Raw genomic sequence first — 20195 nt, 5'->3', positions numbered from 1 at the left:
GGGCAGGGTGAGAGGGAGGAGTGGGCTTCTACGTGGTGGCTTAGGCTCCCCTTCCCAGCCCTGGAAAACGCACCAGCGTTCTGAGCAGCTTCAGCTCTCCTGGGGGAAGAGGCTCTAGGAAAGTTCCGGATGGCTGGGCGGAAGCCCTTCTATTTGGGGAATGGGTCCTTTGAAATCGAGGCCAAGAAAGGATTTCAAAGTCCTCTCTTGAGATGCATCTTTCTAGCCATTTCCTGCTTAGCTTCCCCGAGACCCAGCCACAAAGGGCCCCAGGGGCTGTGCCCAACTGTGTGTCCAATACTCAGTACAGGCCCCGGGTGACAGAGGTCTGGAGGTGTCACTGGCCCAGCGTTCACAAGTAAGGAGGTGGAGCCTGCCCGTCTGCCCTGGGGAGGGGTCCGGCGCGCTTCTCTGCTGGCTCCTTTCCTCAGGAGAGAGGCGGCCACTCTCGGCTCAGGACCCCTCTTAACTGTTCGAGCCTGGGGCAGCGACACCTGCCAAGCCCCGAATTCTGTGCCAGGAAAATACAGAGAACGCCCTTTGCGTGGAGTTGCTGTGAGAATTAAGTGTGATGTTTAAGCCGCTGTGGCTGTTGGTTGGATGCTGTCCCATCCTGTGCACCAAAAGGTCGCTGCTGCAATCTGCGGTCAGGGCACATGCCCAGGTTGCGGGCTTGATCCCCGGTGGGGGGGAGGGCCTGCGGGAGGTGGCCCATCCATGTGAGAGCTGAGAGCAGAACATCGATGTTTCTCCCTCTCTCTCAAATTAATTTTTAAAAATCTTTAAAGAAATAAAAAGTGCCTGCCACCCAATAATCCAAATCATCGGCTTCCGGGGGTGTTCGGCCGGTCAGGGGCATTCAATACTGTCCCGGGGGAGGGACTGCCACCTCGCTCTGGTGAGGGCTGCTCCCTGCCGGGACTGAACCCCTTATGGAATGAGGGGTGGCCTTGGGCCCATCATGGGCGGGCAGGGTGACCCTCCAGGCAGCAGGAGTTGCCGCTTCCACACTGTAACGTGTGTGCTGGGGGGAGGGGTGCGGAGTGGAGGTTGCCCCTTTGTCTTCTCTAAGCAAAGGGAACACATCCAGTGCCCAGGAGACATCCTGTTATGAACGTCTCAGTACAAAAACTAAGATGTCCTGAGAGCAGAGCAAAGTGCTTTTAATGACGCTCCTGAAAACCACGACGCCCGGGACGCTGCATCCCATGTGCCTCGTGCTTCATGGTATTTGGTCAGAGCCTTAAAACTGGCCCCACACTACTCTGAAAGTCCAAGAAAATAACTGATTCAGTTAAAGCACAGTCCCAACGTAGAAGTCTAACAGGTACTACCCACCTCAATGCAGAGCCGGCTCCTCTGTCCAAAGCCACAGAAACCGGATCCCCCCCACAGACCCAGCTCCCGCCCCGCCCTCTTCTGGCAGGTGGCTGCAGGGCCACCGACCGAAGCCCTGCTAAAAATATCTCCACCGTCAGCACCTGCCGGCCAGGCCAGCAGCAGGCAGCTGCTAAGCCCCAGAATTGTCAGCATAGGTTACGCACTCATTTCTAGATTCAAATAATATTTGGTTACTAGTCTCACCTTATCCTTTAAGAGGCCAGGGACGCGCATGAAAATAAAACGTCCCACCTGCAGGAAATTAGGGGTGTTTGTAAACATTTCATGAACCAGAGCTTGGCTGCTGAACTTTGGGTTTAGCACGCCCCGCCCTTCAGAACTGTACCTGGCCCAGAGACGGTCACAACTGTCACCGAGCCGCCCTTCGGAACAAAAAGTCCATCATGACCTGCCTGCAGCACAGCAATGTTCGTGCTGGCTCTTTAGCGAGGCCAGAGAAATAAACTTTCAAACCAAGACCACGGAATCTGAGACGCTGGAAGAGGCCGGCTGTTTGCCGGAAGCCCGCCTGTGCCTGCGTAGAAGCGACACTCATCCCAGCCCCAGGAGGTCTGAAGTGGTTTGGCCACTCTTGGGCATTAAATGGCTAAACGAGATGCCTGCAGACGACAGGAGACAAAGGGAGCAAGAGCTGAAAGTGAAAAGAGCATGTAGGTGGCCGAGAACCTGACAAGGGGCCACCGGCAGGCAGCTGGCCGACCCCCCACGGACAGTTACACTCACTGGCTCAAACATAAAAGGAAAGAGTTTCAGGAGAAAACGTCTTTTAAAACTGCTTTCTCCCAGCCTTCCTTCACCATGTTAAGCCCACGCCACACGAGCCCAGGCCTCATCTGCCAGCGAACTTTGTGCAAAGGCTACACAGCATGCTGTTAACAGAATGCTGTGGCCCTGGCACACACTGATCATGTCCGGGGGGAGAGAGAGGGAGGCAGGAAGCAAAGCGGAGATGGCCCCTCCCCAGAGGCAGGGCAGGACCCTCTTCTTCCCACCGGCAGGCACTCCAGCTATTACGCATCGAGACACGCGGGCACATGGAAGGAAGCCCCAGCCACTCCGAGCTCCAGGCCACCCCTCCCACAGCCAACGTCAAGTTCAGCCGAGGAAGCAGCACAACAGCCTTCCCGCCACTGGGCTGTCACGTTCAGAGCTGGGGTCCAAAGAACCACACTTCATAGGGAGCCAGTCCGGGCCACTTGCTCTCCCGTGCTTTCTCGGGCATCCTGAGCGCGGCGGCCTCATCTACTCCTTGGGGATCTCAAACATGCAGAGGCTCTTGTACTTCTGCAGAAGTTCGTTCTTGGTCCTGACTTGCTCCCGGAGGCTGTGCAGCTGTTGCTGCTGCTGCTCAGGGCTCAGGTGGATGCCGGGCATGGTGCTGATGACCTTGCGCGTCTCCTGGAACTTGGTCTTGAGGGCGTTGAGGTCATGGTGGATGTCCGGACTGTCCTTGTCCATGCTGCAGGGTCAGAGGGTAGATATTAACACTCGCTGCTAAGGCTGAGACACCCGGCTCCCTCCTCTGCACCCCACAGGCCTTGTAGACGCCTGGTTTCTGCCGGTCCCCCTCCTGGGCTGTGCACCAGAGGGCAGGGCCTGGCTCTCTCATGCAGCCTTAAGGGGGCCTGTGACCGCTGCTCAGGAAAAGCCCCAGCGCCGAGCAGCGCCTGTGCAGCCCCTCCCATAGCACGTGCGCAAAATTAGATGCTTAATGTCTGTTAGCTACGAGGGAGGACTGTCCACCTCATTCCCAGCTGCATCCCATGCCAGGGCCAGTCCCTGAGCACTTGGGCACTCAAGTAACATCTGTTCAAAGAACGAATGCTTGGCAAATAAGTTCATAAGTGTCTGCTGAACAAATGAACAAACCATTACCAATATCAGGTGACACACTGCAAGAAAAATTTGCTGAAATGTTACATTTCTTCTCATTTCAGCCATTTCCAGGCCAATCGGGAGACTGTCAGCCACTTTTAGCAGACGGTTGGATACTTGAATCTATTAACATAAAGACTAATTCCCACAGAGTTATTAATAGTTTAAATTTAAATTATTTAAATTAGTTAGAAACTATTGGAAATGTTTCAGAAGGCACAGCTCTCTACCCGTGTATAAACTCCTGCCTTCAGGTCCAGCTCATTTTAAAGGCAGGAGCCTCCACTTCATCTCACAGCTCTTAGCAGCTGCCCAGAAATCCAGGCCCCCGTCTCCACTGACTTCAAAACAAACAAGAACAAAAACCTTTGCCTAAGATCAAAGAAACAGCCTAACAGTTGCTCCTATACAGCATATATACAGCATATATACACCATATATATATACCATATATACACCATATATACACTATATACACCATATATACACCATATATATACCATATATACACCATATATACACTATATACCATATATACATACTTGTGTGTGTGTGTGTGTGTGTGTGTGTGTATGTATATATATATATATATATATATATATATATATAAAATTTATTTATTTTTTTTTGCCCTAACTGGTTTGGCTCAGTGGATAGAGCGTCGTCAGCATGCTGACTGAAGGGTCCCGGTTTCGATTCTGGTCAAGGGCACATGCCCGGGTTGTGGGCTCGATCCCCAGTAGGGAGCGTGCAGGAGGCAGCCAATCAATGATTCTCTCTCATCATTGATGTTTCTATCTCTCTCTTCCTCTCTGTGCCCTGACTGGGAATTGAACCATGACCTCCTAGTTCATAGGTCAGTGCTCAACCACTGAGCCATGCTAGCCAGGCTTTATTATTATTTTCTTAATGTGTTTATTTTTTATTGATTTGAGAGAGAGAGAGAGAGAGAGAGAGAGAGAAAGAAACATCAATCAGCTGTCTCCATACACATCCTGACCAAGGATTAAACCGCAACCTGGGTCTGTGCTCTGACAAGAACTGAACCAGTGACCCTTTGGTGCACTGGATAAGCTTTTGAAAACAAGCAGTTGAAACTAAAAACTAAAATCCAATTCAGTAGGTGGTTCTAAACATCATCCTCCATTGAGGCATAAGAGGGGAAAACTGTCAATGATTTTTAAAAAATATTTTTATTGATTTCAGAGAAGAAGGGAGAGGAAGGGGGGTAGAAACATCAATGATGAGAGAATCATTGATTGGCTGCCTCCTACACATCCCCTACTGGGCATTGAGCCCGCAACCCAGGCATGTGCCCTGATTAGGAATCGAACCGAGACTTCCTGGTTCACAGGTCAATGCTCAACCACTGAGCCACATCTTAAAAAAAAAAAAAAAGTTTTGTGGGTTTAAAAAAAAAAAAAGCTGAGCCAATGATCTGTTTTAAAAATAAAAATAAATGTTCAACCCTAGTGGGAAATTTCAACCCAGACGGTGCTAATTCATATTTACTACTCGTTTCTCTGCTTATGCAGACACAAATATCCACCTTTCCCGGTGATCCATCAGGCACAGCTCACGCTGGCGAATGTGTCAGTAGCTCTAACTCAGAGGCCAGATGTGGAGACTCAACCATTTACCCTAAGAAATGAAGGGCCGCCCCTTTCTTGTCAGCTGAGGCCCTCGATGTAGCTGTGCTCAGTGGTGCGCCTCCCTCCTCTCCGATTCTGGGAGGGGAACCCGTAAGGCTGTAAGTCATCTGGAAAGAACCACTGAGCAGGTCTGACTTTCATCCCGACAGGTCTCAGCTCAGATCCACAATCTGGACAGAAAGCATCTGGACTTCTGAACTCATGATACTTGAATGGCATATGTGTTAACACATTGTTATGGATTTAAGTTCCAAGTGAGTTTTGAAATTATAGTTTTAAGAAAACTGATTAACCTCACATGAATCTGAAAGGACATCGTAAAAACAAACAAAAATACATAAAATAAAAATTTGGAAGGAAGTTATGACAATCCAGTTCTGGAAGCAAACATTACCTGGCCCCAAAGAATTTTTAATTCTGAAAATAAAAAGTAGACCATGTTTAAGATGCTCATTTCTGAAAAAACCCCAAATCTCCAGGGTTGCCCATTCTTTACCTGGTGAACTTTCAGTAAAGGAGACACCCTTTACATCAGCAGTCGCCAACCTTTCAGACCTCACAGATCACCAGGGGTCCGGGGACCACCGGTTGCAACCACTGCTTTAGACAGCAAAGGAGGAGCCACATGAAAAGCCACCTGGACGCACAGAGGAAAGACCACATGAGGACAGGGAGAGGACCAGCACCTGCAAGCCAAGCAGGGGTCTCAGAAGAAGCAACCTGCCTACCCACACCTCGACTTCAGGTTTCTAGCCTCCACAACCGTGAGAAATTTCTGCTGTTTAAGTCAACAACAAAAGCCCACCTGGGGGAGCTGAGCAGAGGACCACCCAGACCACAGCGAGGCCCTCTGCAAGCGCCTGGGCCTGCCCTAGTTGTGGAGTAAACAGCATGGAACTCCTGGGGTGAGAAAAACACTCTATTCAGGAACTGGCTCAACCAAGAGGGAACCTGCTAGGCCAGGGTGACTGTGAAAGACTCAAGCCGAAAGAACAGCATCAGGCCCAAACACTGCGGGAACAGAAGCAGAACGCCCCACACGGCCTGCCTTTGTGTACAGCGTGAGTCATCATCTAACTTTAGGAAGAAAGAAGGAGACTGGGCCAGGCTGAGAAACACACAAATCATACAAAGAGCAAGGTTAGGGCACTTTGGTCCCACCCACTGTAGTTTTCAGGTGGACAAATGCCCTGGATGGTGTGGCTCAGCTGGTTGAGAGTCGTCCCATGCACCAAGAGGTCACGGTTCAATTCCCAGTCAGGGCACATGCCCAGGTTGCGGGCTCGATCCCCAGTAGGGGGCATGCAGGAGGCAGCCGATCGATGTTTCTCCCTCTCTTAAAAATTTTTTTTTTAAATGGACAAAAACATTACTTCTCTACCTTAACAGACAGGCCACTTCCTGACAGTCTTTTGTGCACATTTGGGTGATGCTTAGCATGATTCCAGCAGTGGACACAGACATTGTGTTGTATCACCAGACGTAGGGGCAAGCATCACAGTGCAGGTGGTGAGTTAGCACGATGGTGAGTACAGGTGCTAGTAAGTAGGGCACAGCTTTGGCTTTTAGTAGAGGTGCTTTGGGGCTTGAAAATACAAACTGAGCAATAGTATGCCCACTCGTAGCTTAGAAGTTCAAGGAACCCAGATCAGGAAAGCAACCTCCTCCCAAACCTAGCACCACTTCTTGTGACCTCTAGGTGGCATCTGACTGCTTTCCATTTCTTTCTCCTCAAAATCTCATCCCCTTCAGCCTCGTGCCCCAGTGGCCTCGCTGCCCCACCCTGGGACCAGTCCTTCTCACCCTGTCCTCCTCTCACACTAACATCTTTCTAAACAGTGTTTGCTTTTGTTGTTGCTGTTTATGACAGTAATAGGTGTTTGAAGGGGAAAGTTAAAACGACAGGCACCCAGGCTTAGAAAAGTCCCTAATACCACGTCCCGGAGATCATGTCTGTTAACTGGCATATGCTGTTTCAGATTGCGTCAAAATATATAGCAACATACAAATACACACTTAATTTTTTATTTGTTTTGACCATACTACACACATGGTCTTATTCTTTTTTTTAAAATATACTTTTTATTGATTCTTTACAGAGAGGAAGGGAGAGGGATAGAGAGTTAGAAACATCGATGAGAGAGAAACATCAATCAGCTGCCTCCCACACACCCCCTACTGGGGATGTGCCCACAACCAAGGTACATGCCCTTGACTGGAATCGAACCTGGGACCCTTCAGTCCGCAGGCCGACGCTCTATTACTGAGCCAAACAGGTTAGGGTTTATTATTATTACTTTTTTTTACATATATTTTTATTGATTTCAGAGAGGAAGGGAGAAGAGAGAGAAACATCAATGATGAGAGGGAATCATTGATTGGCTGCCTCCTGCACGCCCCCTACTGGGGATTGAGCCTGCAACCCAGGCATGTGCCCTTGACCAGAATCAAACCATGACCTACTGGTTCATAGATCAATGCTCAACCTCTGAGCCACACCAGCAGGGCACATGGTCTTATTCTTGCCTTTTCCCCTGAACAATGCATCCTGGATGTCTTTTCATGTTAACACATATACAATTAGCTAAATGACTTGGCTGTTGATGGGTGTTTGGATGTTTGCAATTTATCACTTGCAAGCAGAGTGACAACCAACATTTTATACCTATATCTCAGTGGTTCTCAACCTTCCTAATGCCGAGACCTTTTAATACAGTTCCTCATGTTGTGGTGACCCCCAACCATAAAATTATTTTCGTTGCTACTTCATAACTGTAATGTTGCTACTGTTATGAATCGTCATGTAAATATCTGATATGCAGGATATATTTTCATTGTTACAAATTGAACATAATTAAAGCATAGTGATGAATCACAAAAACAATATGTAATTATATATGTGTTTTCCGAAGGTCTTAGGCGACCCCTGTGAAAGGGTCGTTTGACCCCCAAAGGGGTCGCGACCCACAGGTTGAGAACCGCTGCTATATCTGTATGTACTTGTGCAAGTACTTTGATAAGTTCCCAGAAGTGTGATTTCTGGGTCAAAGGTTACATATATTACAAAGTTGGGCAGATTACCAAAGGCACACTCCTGGAGTCCGGGGCTCCTCACACCCTGGAGAGCAGATATCACTTCCTCGTGGCCAGTTCTATTTCTCTACTCCAGTTCTGCTAGCTCTTAAGGGGACCTCACTCATGCCCTTGCTTTTATCTACTCACTGACTTACATGTGAAAAACATACTTTTAAGGAGGAGTAAGAGGCTCTGCTGTCAAAAGAAGTTTGGAAGAAACTGCTCTAAACAGAACAGCCGAGAGTGTGTCCATCTGCTCCCACCCCCTCAGCTACTGAGCTAATCCCCCTCCCCCCTTCCCTCCACACGCTATGGTGAAGCTCCGTGTGCCCGATGCTCACCCAGCGCCAGTCCTGCCAGCTCCACCTCCTCCCTCCCCCTACCCCCCGCCTCCTCCTCGTACTGTCACTCGTTTCCTACAGACCCAGGTCTTCTCCTCCTCCTGACACCCCTCTGCCCACCAACCCGTACAAACTTAAGTCTGCGCTAACAACTTCAGGTGGTTACCCCTTCCAGACAATACCTGCCAGACAGGCTCACTTCGACGGGAGCTACCCAGGCCCACCACAAGGAGCCTCCCCTCTTCCCAAGACGCAGGGTAAAAGGTCTGCCGTGGCATCAGCACTGCACGAACGACTAACTCACGGAGCCTGTGTTCCAGCAGGTGCTGCAAGGTCAGGCTGGAGGGCTGGCCAGGTGGAGAGAAGAGCAGAGGCTTATGCACAGGCCAGAAACAGTCCCCAGGCAGCCTAGGAATGTCCCCTCTCTGGGGCTCATCCTCTCACTGGGACTCGGAAGGAGAGAAGGGCAGCGAGGGAGGCTGCAGTAAAACGAGCAGAGACAAGCCCTGGGAGCCAGTGGTCATTTGTCGACCTCTTCGCTTGCCAATGTGGAGGCTGCTTCCTGTGAAACCCCGACAGGCCTCCCCGTCAGATCAAAGCAGACACCTGTGTGGGAAGCAGCAGGCCCGTAATACCCCACTCCCGGACAGAAGCCTCCCCAGGGCTCTGAGGTCCTGCTGACCTGCCTCCACAGCAAATGAACTTGTTTTAAGCAACATGGCTCCACCCTAAGGTTAAAGGACGAAGCAGTGTGCTCATGGCTTGAACTACCTCTGCAGCATCAAAGATGATGGTTCCCCTCTACCTACCCAGCAACCTAAAAACATCCATATACATAAAAGGCTAATATGCTAAGTGTCCGACCATCCGACCGGTCGCTATGACGCGCACTGACCACCAGGGGGCAGACACACAACGCAGGAGCTGCCGTGACACACTCTGGCCATTTACAAAGAAACTGCACCGTGACCTGACACCCACAAAGCAACACTCGGCTTCTCCCAAGTGGGACACAGGCCTCACCACCACCCCAGAGCAACAACCCACCAACACTGCCAAGACCCTAAGGCACAAAATGCGGCCCACAGCCCAGCCCAGCCCTGAAATGGTGGCTGTGGGCACCGGATAATGATGTCATGTAGCAATGCGTTTTCCTGTGCCTCATCTCATTTGATCCTCGCAGAAGTCCTGGAATAGGTAGATAGGAGATTTGGGGGAATCCTGTTTTCTTTTCATTAGCCAGAAAACGGAGATTTAGAAAGCTTAGAAACTTGACCCGACTGAAAAGAAGAAATGGTGGACCTTGAAAATGACTTCAGGCTTTTTCACTGCACAGAATATAGTCAACCACTGCTGCAGTTCAATATTTTACCCTTTGTTCTCCCTGCGTGATCTACAATAATAATCTGCTTCGTGTTGATATTTACTGCCGTGTTGCTGACAATTACCTGAAAGAGAAGTTGGGGTGCTTCACTGGGCTGGAAAAAGTTTAGCTAAATCAGAAAGCAGGTCTAATTAAGCAAGTTTATTCTATTCCTATAAAAGGCTAAGTTGACTCATGCATGCACAATACATATAAAGCTTTCGCTGGTGCCAATCGCATGCACGTGTTTCGATCTGTCATTGTCGATTGTGAATTTGGTTAACATTTCTATTATAGAGAAGGGCAAACAGCGATATTAAAATATTTCTTCTAATTAATTGTCTTTCAATGTGCACAAATTCGTGCACCGGGCCACAGCAACCTAAAAACATTCAACAACTAAAAACTCAAATTGAAAAATGTTTAAGTACCCGCATTGACAGAATACATTTACTAGGTGACCAAAACCATCACGCAAGGCAGTGACAACTGCAATTCAGAATTCCTAGGCAGGGACACTTCATTCCAGACTAGATTAGATTTGGCAAGTTTGAAGGAAACAAAAGTTATAACTTTCCCTGGTCCACAGGCCCCTTTCATTCCTCCTTTATTATATACTAGAGGCCCGGTGCATGGATTCATGCACCAGTGGGGTCCCTCAGCCTGACCTGTGCCCTCTTGCAAACTGGGACCCCTCGGGGGATGTAGTAGTGCGGAGCAGCAGGCGGCCAGGGAGGAGCCCGGGCCCGGGCCAGGCACTGCGCCACTCCCGCTCAACCTGGCCCACTGCACCTGCTGTCACTACTGCCGCTCGGTAGCACTGCCGCGGAGGCGGGAGAGGCTCATGCCACTGCAGCTGCGCTTGCCAGGTGTGAGCCCAGCGGCATCTGGCACCTGATGGTCAGCTGAGCAGTGCTCCTGCTGTGGGAGTGCACTGACCAACAGGGGGCAGCTCCTGCGTTCAGCGTCTGCCCCCTGGTGGTCAGGGCGCATCATGGTGACCGGTCAACTGGTCGTTCAGTCGTTTGGTCATTCGGTCGCTTAGGCTTTTATATATATAGATGTACTTCTGTAATGTGGCTTCTATGCATACCAGAAATAGTCTCAAATACCTGAGACCTATACATTTTCTTACAGGCATAAAAATGAGATTTTCCTTTTCCTTTTGCTCAATCTTTGAAAATAACACAAATGCGTAGTTTTGGCTGCTCATTTAACTAGGGAAGATGCTAGGAAGGATGGAAGTTATGGCTGTGGGACTGCTAACACTAGGCAGGGTGCACCTCCGCCAGGAGCATCAGAAGCTTACGCAGCAGGAAGAGGTGGCCTCTGAGCCAGTCCTTGAAAATATGTGGCATTTCTCTGGGCACACGGAGGGCAGGAAGGCGCGAAGGCACACCCACGGAGGGCAGGAAGGCACGAAGGCACACCCACGGAGGGCAGGAAGGCGCAAAGGCACACCCACAGAGGGCAGGAAGGCGCGAAGGCACACCCACGGAGGGCAGGAAGGCACGAAGGCACACCCACGGAGGGCAGGAAGGCACGAAGGCACACCCACGGAGGGTCTGGAGTGCGTACAAGCCGGGAAGACTCCGCCACCCACATCTGGGCTTGGTTGCAGTTCAGGCAGAAGACTTGATGATGGTATGCAGAGCTCTCTGGATGGAAGGCTAAAAGGTGGCAAAAACCATTTGGAAAGAGCCCTAGTTCTTCCTGTTAACTCACACAGGATAAACTGGAAAGAGGAGAGCATAAAGGCAAAGAGACGAATTAAGAGGCGATTATAGATCCGAAACTAAGGTTAGACCAAAACTCAGAAGCCATAAAGGAAATTCTTAACAAACCTGTCCTATATAAATCAAGAAGCTTCCGAACAACAAATAAACCCCCAAGTCAGAAGAAAAGATTTAAACTACACTTGACAAAGGACATACTTTCCTTAATATACAAAGAGCCCATAAAAGAGAAATGACCTAATAGAAAAATGGGAAGTTTATAGGGAAAAAATGAGAAATGACATATAAAGTTGCATATGAAAAGATGCTTTACCTCATATCATAAAAGACAGATTGATATAATGTATCATTTCTGACCAATCAGATTAGCCAAAATTAAAATGTAGCCCTGGCTGGTTTGGCTCAGTAGATGGAGTGTTGGCCTGCAGACTGAGGTGTCCCAGGTTCGATTCCGGTCAAGGGCACATGCCCGGGTTGCGGGCTTGATCCCCAGTGAAGGCCGTGCAGGAGGCAGCCAATCAATGATTCTCTCTCATCATTGATGTTTCTATCTCTCTCTCCCTCTCCCTTCCTCTCTAAAATCAATTTTATACACACACACACAGTGGGGCCTTGACTTATGAGTTTAACTCGTTCGGAGACCGAGCTCGTTAACTCAAATTACTCTATCAACTCAATGCAAAAAATCAGCGAAGAGACAGCTTGTATCTCAAAAAACTCGTTGGTCGGGACACTCGTAAATCAAGGCCCCACTGTGTGTGTGGTGTGTGTGTGTGTATTTAAAAAAATGTAATGGCGTGGCTCAGTGGTTGAGCATGGACCTAAGAACCAGGAGGTCATGGTTCAATTCCCGGTCAGGGCACATGCCCGGGTTGCAGGCTTGATCTCTGCTGAGGGGTGTGCTGGAGGCAACTGATCAATGATTCTCTCTCATCATTGATGTTTCTATCTTTCTCTCCCTCTTCCTTCCTCTTTGAAATCAAAAAAAAAAAAAATATAGAAGTTAATGGTGATAGCCCTGGCCAGTGGCTCAGTAGTCAGAGCGTGGCCCTTGCACCAAACGATTGCGGGTTCGATTCCTGGACAAGAGCATGTACCTGGATTACAGGTTAGATCCACCCACCTCCCCGCCCCGCCCCACCGGTCAGGGCACATGTGGGAGGCAACTATCAGATGTCTCTCTCACATTCATGTATCTCTCTCTCTAAAAAGTCAATGGAAAAAATATCCTCAGGTGAGGATTAACAACAACAAAAAGTCCACAAACAGAAGACATTACATAATTTATGATATGGCACCTTATTGAGGCAGACTTTCATGTGTGAGTACAGAAGTGTCCAAAGCAGACTATTAAGTGAAAAAAGCAAAGTACAATATGATCTTACTTTGCAAACATTTCTGAAAAGACATGCATATATAATTCCTGGAAGGATACTTACTGCATTAACACAGTTAATAGTGGTGAGGAAACAGGGGAAGGAATCCTTTTTCATTTTACATGTTTCTGAATTTGCAATTTTAACTTTTAAAAAATAAAATGTTTTTAAAAACCTAATGATGCAGTACTCTGGATTCTCCCGAGACAAGGAAGGTTAAATTCACTTCATCTTTTACTTCCTTATTCACCCCCTAGGCCAGGAGTAAACATGGAATGAAAGGGCCACCTGAGTGGCTAGAGAAGAGGAAGAGAGCAAGGGCCTGTGACTGAGCTGGCCCTGGCCCTGCCCTCGCCAGGCCTGCCAGGCACCGTCCTCCTCCCTGGCTTCCCCACTGCTGTCAGCCGAGACGCCACGTCCATCCCCAGCACCAATCGGACCAGACTCCTGGTTCGAACGCTTCCTTGGCTCCCTCAGGGGATGCCCTGCCCCCAGAATCCTGGTTTCCCCACCTTCCCAGCTCTCCCTTCCTACCCTGGATCTATGTTCCAGCCCATCAAACTGAGTGGACCCTCCTGAGTTTATGCTATTTCTTTTTTTTAATATATATATATATATTTTTATTGATTTCAGAGAAGGGGAAGGGATAGAAACTTCAATAATGAGAATCATTGATTTGGCTGCCTCCTACACAGCCCCTACTGGGGATGGGCCCAAAACCTGGACATGTGCCCTTGAGCGGAATCGAACCCAGGGCCCTTCAGCCCGCAGGCGACACTTTATGCTATTTCTTGGCGCCCCATCCTCACACGTGCTTTTCCTATAGCCCCTCCCTCCCACCTCCCTTTCATAATTGAAGACATATCGTTGGCATCACCCCTTATCAAGCTCTGACTCCTCCAGGCTTCATGAGTCTCCTCTCCCAACAAGTCTTGACCAGTCTGCCTCCTTCCCTCATTAGCCTATAAACTCAAATACATACTTAGACATAGTGTGAAATCATATCCTAACCTTTTTTTAAAAAAAAAAAATTCTCATCAGAGAATATTTTTTAATTGATTTTTAGAGAGTGGAAGGGAGGGAGGAGGAGGGGAGAGAGACACATCGGACTGGGACCGGGGCTGAGGCTCGAACCTGCAACAGAGGTACATGCCCTTGACTGGGAACGGAACCTGAGACCCTCCGGTCTGTGGGCTGACACTAACCACTGAGCCCCGGTCAGGGCTGCACCCTAACCTTTTCTCGTGGCTACAATACCGCTCCTCCTCTCTGTGCATATGGTCTCGTCCGAGTGGCTTCTTTTGCTCTTCTGTTTTGTGCTGCCTTACGAGGGGTTTTCTTCACATGCCTAGTGACACTGGCTACCCAGTCATATGGACTAGCCAGGTTCTTGCTTGGGGGGCCTCCAAACTTTCCTCTTGGGCTGTCAGGCACTCAGGAGAAGGTACTTCCTTCAGCTGCCAGTCAAGAAGCCAGGTGGGAAGGTGAGGCGGGGCCCCAGTAGTGCTCAGTGTGTGAACTTGCTCTCACACTGTGTTCAGTGTCGTCCCTCCCTCAAACTCCTGCAGCAGCCTGGTGTCCCCCCCACACTCTCTGAGCTGTTCTTTCCTAAGAGTAAATCCTGGGAAAGAGCAATGCTTTGTCTTCCAACATGGAAGAAGGGTAGTTCGCTGTCTGCTTGGACATGGGGGTGGGGGGGACTATGGGGATCTCCTTCTTAAATAAGACTTTGAAGTAATCCTCCTGTTCTCGGTCCCCCTTCACCTCCACTTCCAAAGTCCCTGGCACTGCCAATTCCTGAGACTTGGGGAGGCCATGGTCTGGCTGCTTTTTGGGGCTGGCAGGTGGCTTAGCCCTTGGCCATCTGCTTTGTGTCAATTATCTCCTCTCATGTTCTTTTTAGTTTTGTGTTAAAAAAAAAAGTTTTCACTGTTGTTTTATTTATTTTTAATATATTTTTATTCATTTCAGAGAGGAAGGGAGAGGGAGAGAGAGAAACATCAATGATGAGAGGGAATCATTGACCGGCTGCCTCCTGCACGCCCCCTATTGGGGATGGAGCCTGCAACCTGGGCACATGCCCTTGACCGGAATCGAACCCAGGACCCTTCAGTCCGCAGACCCACACTCTATCCACTGAGACAAACCAGTTAGGGCCTCGCTGTCATTTTAGAGGAAACAGACAAACACATGTACTCAACCCACTATCTTTCGCCGGACATGACTCTTGAGTACACCTCACACAATCTTATGATTTAAGTAGTTTTAGTCCTGTTTCACACGGGAAAGAGAGGCCCAGAGAAGCTAAGCTGTTTGACCAAGGTCACCCAGTCAGCACGCTACAGAGCTGTAGTTTAAATCCGTTGTCTGAGGCCCATTACTATTATTCACCTATTAGAGATTTAGAAAATTAAGGCCTAGAAGAGTTATGTGTTCACCAAGATGGCAAGGCAAGCAGGCAGCATGCGATGTGAATCCGACTCTGTGACTTCAAAGCCCATTTCTCTCTAGGGCACCGCACTGCCCACCGTAAGGGCCGCCCAACGCAACCGCCTACCAGGGCTCCAGAACGTACTCTGGGTCCAAGGACTGCCCTGAGAATGTGTACATTTTGTGCTTCCATTTTTCTTAAAACCAGCGTGTGAACTCCGGCACTGCTGGGACGGCAGGGTCTGCACCTGATTTGTGTTTGCGAGCTCCTGCTGCCAGGAGTGCTGCTTGGTGAGCAGAGGCCAAGGAGAAGGGAGCCTGGTCACACCCCGGACAGCCACGTGGAGCCAGGCTCTGACCTGAGAACATGGGGGACGTGTCAGGTCGCCCCATCAAGTGAACCTCGTCTAGCCGCCCTCGAAGGGCGCGGGGCCAGCAACAGCCACCACTCATTGCGAGTAGCCTCGCATGTCAGCAACAGCTCCAAGAGCACGAAACGCCCCCTGGAGCCTCACTGTAACAGCCGTTCGTTTTAGCTTCTTGTTTTGGTTTTCGATGGGTAAGAGCTATGAGCTGAGGGCTTACACCCTGTCTCATGTGGGTATAAATAACAGTAAAAATGGCTCGGCAACATGGGGCCGGGAGGCTGCTAGGCTGTGCACTTCAGCTTCCTCGCAGGGTCCGTTTGAAAACGGGCGACCCTGCCCACGGGCCAACAGCACGCAAGCACCTGCTGACCCGGCCAGGCCCGGCGCGACAGGGACCAGCTGCGGGCAGCCTGTCTCCTCGTCTCCCACCGTCACCCTCCAACCCTCCAACTCTGTGGACCGGGATCTTCCCTCGTAGCTGGCGAGCAGCGGGGGGAGAGCGGCCCCGGGACTGCGCGCCGCGAGGGAGAGGGAATCATGGACTGGCTGCCTCCCTGCACTCCCCATTGGGGATGAGCCCCCTACTGGGGATGGACCCCCTTGTTGGGGACGGAGCCCCCTACTGGGGATGGACCCCCCCGTTGGGGATGAGCCCCCTACTGAGGATGGACCCCCTTGTTGGGGACGGAGCCCCCTGTTGGGGATGGACCCCCCCCCGTTGGGTATGAGCCCCCTACTGGGGATGGACCCCCCCGTTGGGGACGGAGCCCCCTGTTGGGGATGGACCCCCCCGTTGGGGATGAGCCCCCTACTGGGGATGGACCCCCTTGTTGGGGACGGAGCCCCCTGTTGGGGACGGAGCCCCCTACTGGGGATGGACCCCCCCGTTGGGGATGAGCCCCCTACTGGGGATGGACCCCCCCGTTGGGGACGGAGCCCCTATTGGGGACGGACCCCCTTGTTGGGGACGGAGCCCCTATTGGGGACGGAGCCCCCTGTTGGGGACGGAGCCCCCTGTTGGGGACGGAGCCCCCTGTTGGGGACGGAGCCCCCTACTGGGGATGGACTCCCCCGTTGGGGATGAGCCCCCTACTGGGGATGGACCCCCCCGTTGGGGACGGTGCCCCTATTGGGGATGGACCCCCTTGTTGGGGATGGAGCCCCTATTGGGGACGGAGCCCCCTGTTGGGGACGGAGCCCCGTGTTGGGGACGGAGCCCCCTTGTTGGGGACGGAGCCCCTATTGGGGATGGACCCCCTTGTTGGGGACGGAGCCCCCTGTTGGGGACGGACCCCCCTGTTGGGGATGGACCCCCTTGTTGGGGACGGAGCCCCTATTGGGGATGGACCCCCTTGTTGGGGATGGAGCCCCTATTGGGGATGGACCCCCTTGTTGGGGACGGAGCCCCTATTGGGGACGGAGCCCCCTGTTGGGGACGGAGCCCCCTGTTGGGGATGGACCCCCCTGTTGGGGACGGAGCCCCGTGTTGGGGACGGAGCCCCGTGTTGGGGACGGAGCCCCCTGTTGGGGACGGAGCCCTCTGTTGGGGACGGAGCCCCTGTTGGGGACGGAGCCCCTGTTGGGGATGGACCCCCTATTGGGGACAGAGCCCCCTATTGGGGACGCGCACCGGGGAGGGGGCCACGCCTGCGGGAGGCGCAGGAAAAGGCGGGCGACCCCTCCCGCACCGCGAACCACCCGCGGCCGGAGCCGCCTCGCGCCGGGTCTCGGGGCGCCAGCCTGAGCGTGGCCCCGGCAACCGCTTCCTTCCGGACGTGCCGCCGGGCCCACCGCGCGGGCAGCTCTGGGCTCGGAGCACCTGCTGAGCGCAAGGAAGGGCGCCTCCCCCGGGGTCCGTGCCCCGTTTATCAGCGGCGGCGCCGCGGCCTCACCATTTGATGATGTTGTGGACCAAAGGCAGGAACGAGTAGCTGTCCTCCTTCGCGCCCGCCGGGGACGGGGGCCTCGGCGCCGGCTGCGGGGGCGCAGCGACGGGCGGCGGCGGCGGCTTCGGCTCGGCCAGCGGCGGCTCGGCCGGCGGGGGTATCGCATCTTCGGCCGGTCGCCCGGCCGCCAACCCAGCGGAGGCCATGGCGCTCGGAACCCGCCAGCAGCCGCCCAGTCACGGAACGGGACGGCGCGGCCGCCCACGCGTCACTTCCGCTGGGCCGCGGGCGTGGGGGCGGGGCCTGGAGGCTGTGCGCGTGCGCACTAGGGCGCGGGGCGGGGCAAAGGCGCCGCCGTTACTAGGCAACAGGCGGTTGGCGGGTGAAGATTGTGGAGGCAGCTAACTCCTGGAACCTTCAGATTTATTTCAGAAAAACATCTTATTCCTCCTCAGTGGACGAAGAGGGTCCACAAGCAGCAAGTAGAGGGAGCCCTGGATGGACGGTCAGCGCGGCCCGGCCTGGGCTGGGGGGTGGCGGGGGGGTGGGGGCCTCCCGCAAGGCCGGCTGCACTGCGAGGGGAGGGGACACCCCTCACCTGGGCTTGAGGCCGGGCCTACGGCCCTGAGAATTCTTATGGAAGACCAGCCCGCACCCCCAGAGGCCTCCAGGCGGAGAGGACGAAGCTGACCCTGCGCAGCCCCAGGACCGGGCGCAGAGGCCGCCACGCCCGCCCGCTGGATGGGGAAGAACTGAGAATTCGACACTTCGTGCGCTTCTTCTGGATGCTGTGCGAGATGTGGGGGCGGTGGGAAGGCGTCCCGCAGAGGGGTTAGTGTCAGGAATAAACACGAGATCCTAGGAGCCAATCCTCCGTCCCTGTGGGCCATTTCCTCTCCTCTGAAATCTTTAGTTCAGGGTCATAGCAGAGCCTGCACTGCCTTCTAACTTCTGCAGATACATGATTAACCTCCAGAGGTTTGGTTTAAGGACATCATAGGGCCCTAGGCCAAGGTGGGGGGCTTCTGGTGGGTTTGGGGTTCTGTTCCTCAAAATAAAAATAATTTCTAGGCAGTGGGTCAGCCATCCTCAGCCTGGCTGCTGCGGGGAGAAGATAGGAGCCAGGCAGCTCGTCCTTCCTCAGGTGGCCATCCTGGGCCCTAAAGAGAGGCCAGGAGTCCACATTCAGGCAGCAACACGGGCAGGGACACTCCAGAGCCCACGGCCGACCCCAAGGCAAGCATTAATGCTAACATTTTCAGGCGCATCAGGAGCAGTTGATGGAGGCAGATCCTGGGACTTGAGTTTGCAGAAGGAACTAGAGATGCTGGAGGCTGTGCTGGAGGCTCGCCAGCAATGTCCTCAGCTCAGCTGTCAGCCGCCACTGCTCAGGCACCAGTGGGGGAGCTCACAGAGCCAAGGCTGAGGCCTCCTTCCCGCTAACCGGGGGCCTCTCCACTAAGGGAGGAGAAAGTGCTGTTGGGGTCGGACCAGGTTGCTGAAGAGACTGTATACCTGCCGAGTCATCTGGGGAAGCAATGCTAGTACAATAGTAATAATAATAATAGTCATGATCACAACTACCATGGAATAAAAGTAGGTATAAGGAACAGAGTCACAATCATTATCACATTTAATCCACAAAAGAGCTCTAGAAGGTGGATGTCAGTTTCCCCATTTATAGGTGAGGAAAGGGAAGTTTACAATGGTTGAGATATTGGACCAGGGTCACACAGCTTGCCTGACACCAAGCTTATGGTCTTAACCAACACATAGGAGACCTTAGATCCCTACCAGTTCTGTAACTTTATGATTTGAAATGTTAAAGTGAAAGTTTTATTCAGAGTTCAAAAAGCAATCTAACATCTATAATAATAAAAGTGTAATATGCTAATTAGACGGGACAACCAGACGACCTTCCAGACGTCCTTCTGGACGACCTTCCAGACCACACTATGACACCCACTGGTGCCAGGCCAGCCAAGGCGGGTGCGATGCAATTGGTCGGGGGCTGGCCATCACCCCATGATCGCCCTTCAGAGGGAGGCCCAGGCCATCGGCCAGCAGGGTGATCGATCAATTGAGGGGCTCCAAATTTGCCCCAAAGAGGGAGGCCCAGGCTACCAGCAGCGGTGCTGCGGCGAGTGGGTGGGGCTTCAGTAGGGGTGATCCATCACGGAGCCCTGGCTGTGTGGACAAGGCCTACCTCTTTGGGGTGATCAATTGCAGGGCTCCTGGATGTGAGAGAGAACAGGCTGGGCTGAGGGACCCCCCCCCCCCCAGTGCAAGAATTTCGTGCACCAGGCCTCTAGTTCATCAATAATATCCCCATGCCAATCGTGCACCATCTTTTCTCTCCTCGTGTGTGTGTGTGTTTATCTTTATTGTTGAAAGTATTATAGATGTCCTCTCTTTTTTTAACCCCACTAACCTCCTCCACCTCACTCCTGCCCCCCGCCCAGGCCTTCACCGTACTATTTTCTACATCCATGGATTATGCTTATCTATATATGTAAAAGCTTAAGCAACCATCCAACCAGTAGCTATAACATACACTGACCACCAGGGGGCAGATGCTCATTGCAGGAGCTGCCAAGCTGGGGTGACTTGGCAGCTGCAGTTCTCAGGTGACACACCTGGAACCAGAGAGGATGGAGCCTGATTCTGGGGTGCATCACCTGAGAACTGCCCT

General features: G+C 52.1%; 1 protein-coding gene across 1 annotated transcript; it reads right to left on the bottom strand.

The window, feature by feature from the left end:
• Positions 1 to 94: 94 nt before the first annotated feature.
• Positions 95 to 17773, bottom strand: MED9 (mediator complex subunit 9). Its single transcript, XM_036296331.1, has 2 exons — positions 17510 to 17773; positions 95 to 2860 (listed from the first exon to the last, which is right to left on the bottom strand). The coding sequence occupies exons 1-2, from the start codon at positions 17707 to 17709 to the stop codon at positions 2644 to 2646; spliced, it is 417 nt and encodes a 138-aa protein (XP_036152224.1). The 5' UTR covers positions 17710 to 17773; the 3' UTR covers positions 95 to 2643.
• Between the last annotated feature and the right edge of the window lie 2422 nt (positions 17774 to 20195).

Source organism: Myotis myotis, unplaced genomic scaffold, assembly GCF_014108235.1.
Source record: "Myotis myotis isolate mMyoMyo1 unplaced genomic scaffold, mMyoMyo1.p scaffold_m19_p_29, whole genome shotgun sequence".
In the NCBI taxonomy this organism is placed as follows: domain Eukaryota; kingdom Metazoa; phylum Chordata; class Mammalia; order Chiroptera; family Vespertilionidae; genus Myotis; species Myotis myotis.
This window is presented reverse-complemented; position numbering and strand designations above follow the sequence as displayed.

Excerpts from the sequence above, each read along its gene's own strand:
- MED9 (XM_036296331.1), bottom strand. The coding sequence starts at position 17,709 with ATGGCCTCCGCTGGGTTGGCGGCCGGGCGACCGGCCGAAGATGCGATA. Across the intron at positions 2,861-17,509 it reads GTCCACAACATCATCAAATG|CATGGACAAGGACAGTCCGG; the intron begins GTGAGGCCGCGG and ends CTGACCCTGCAG.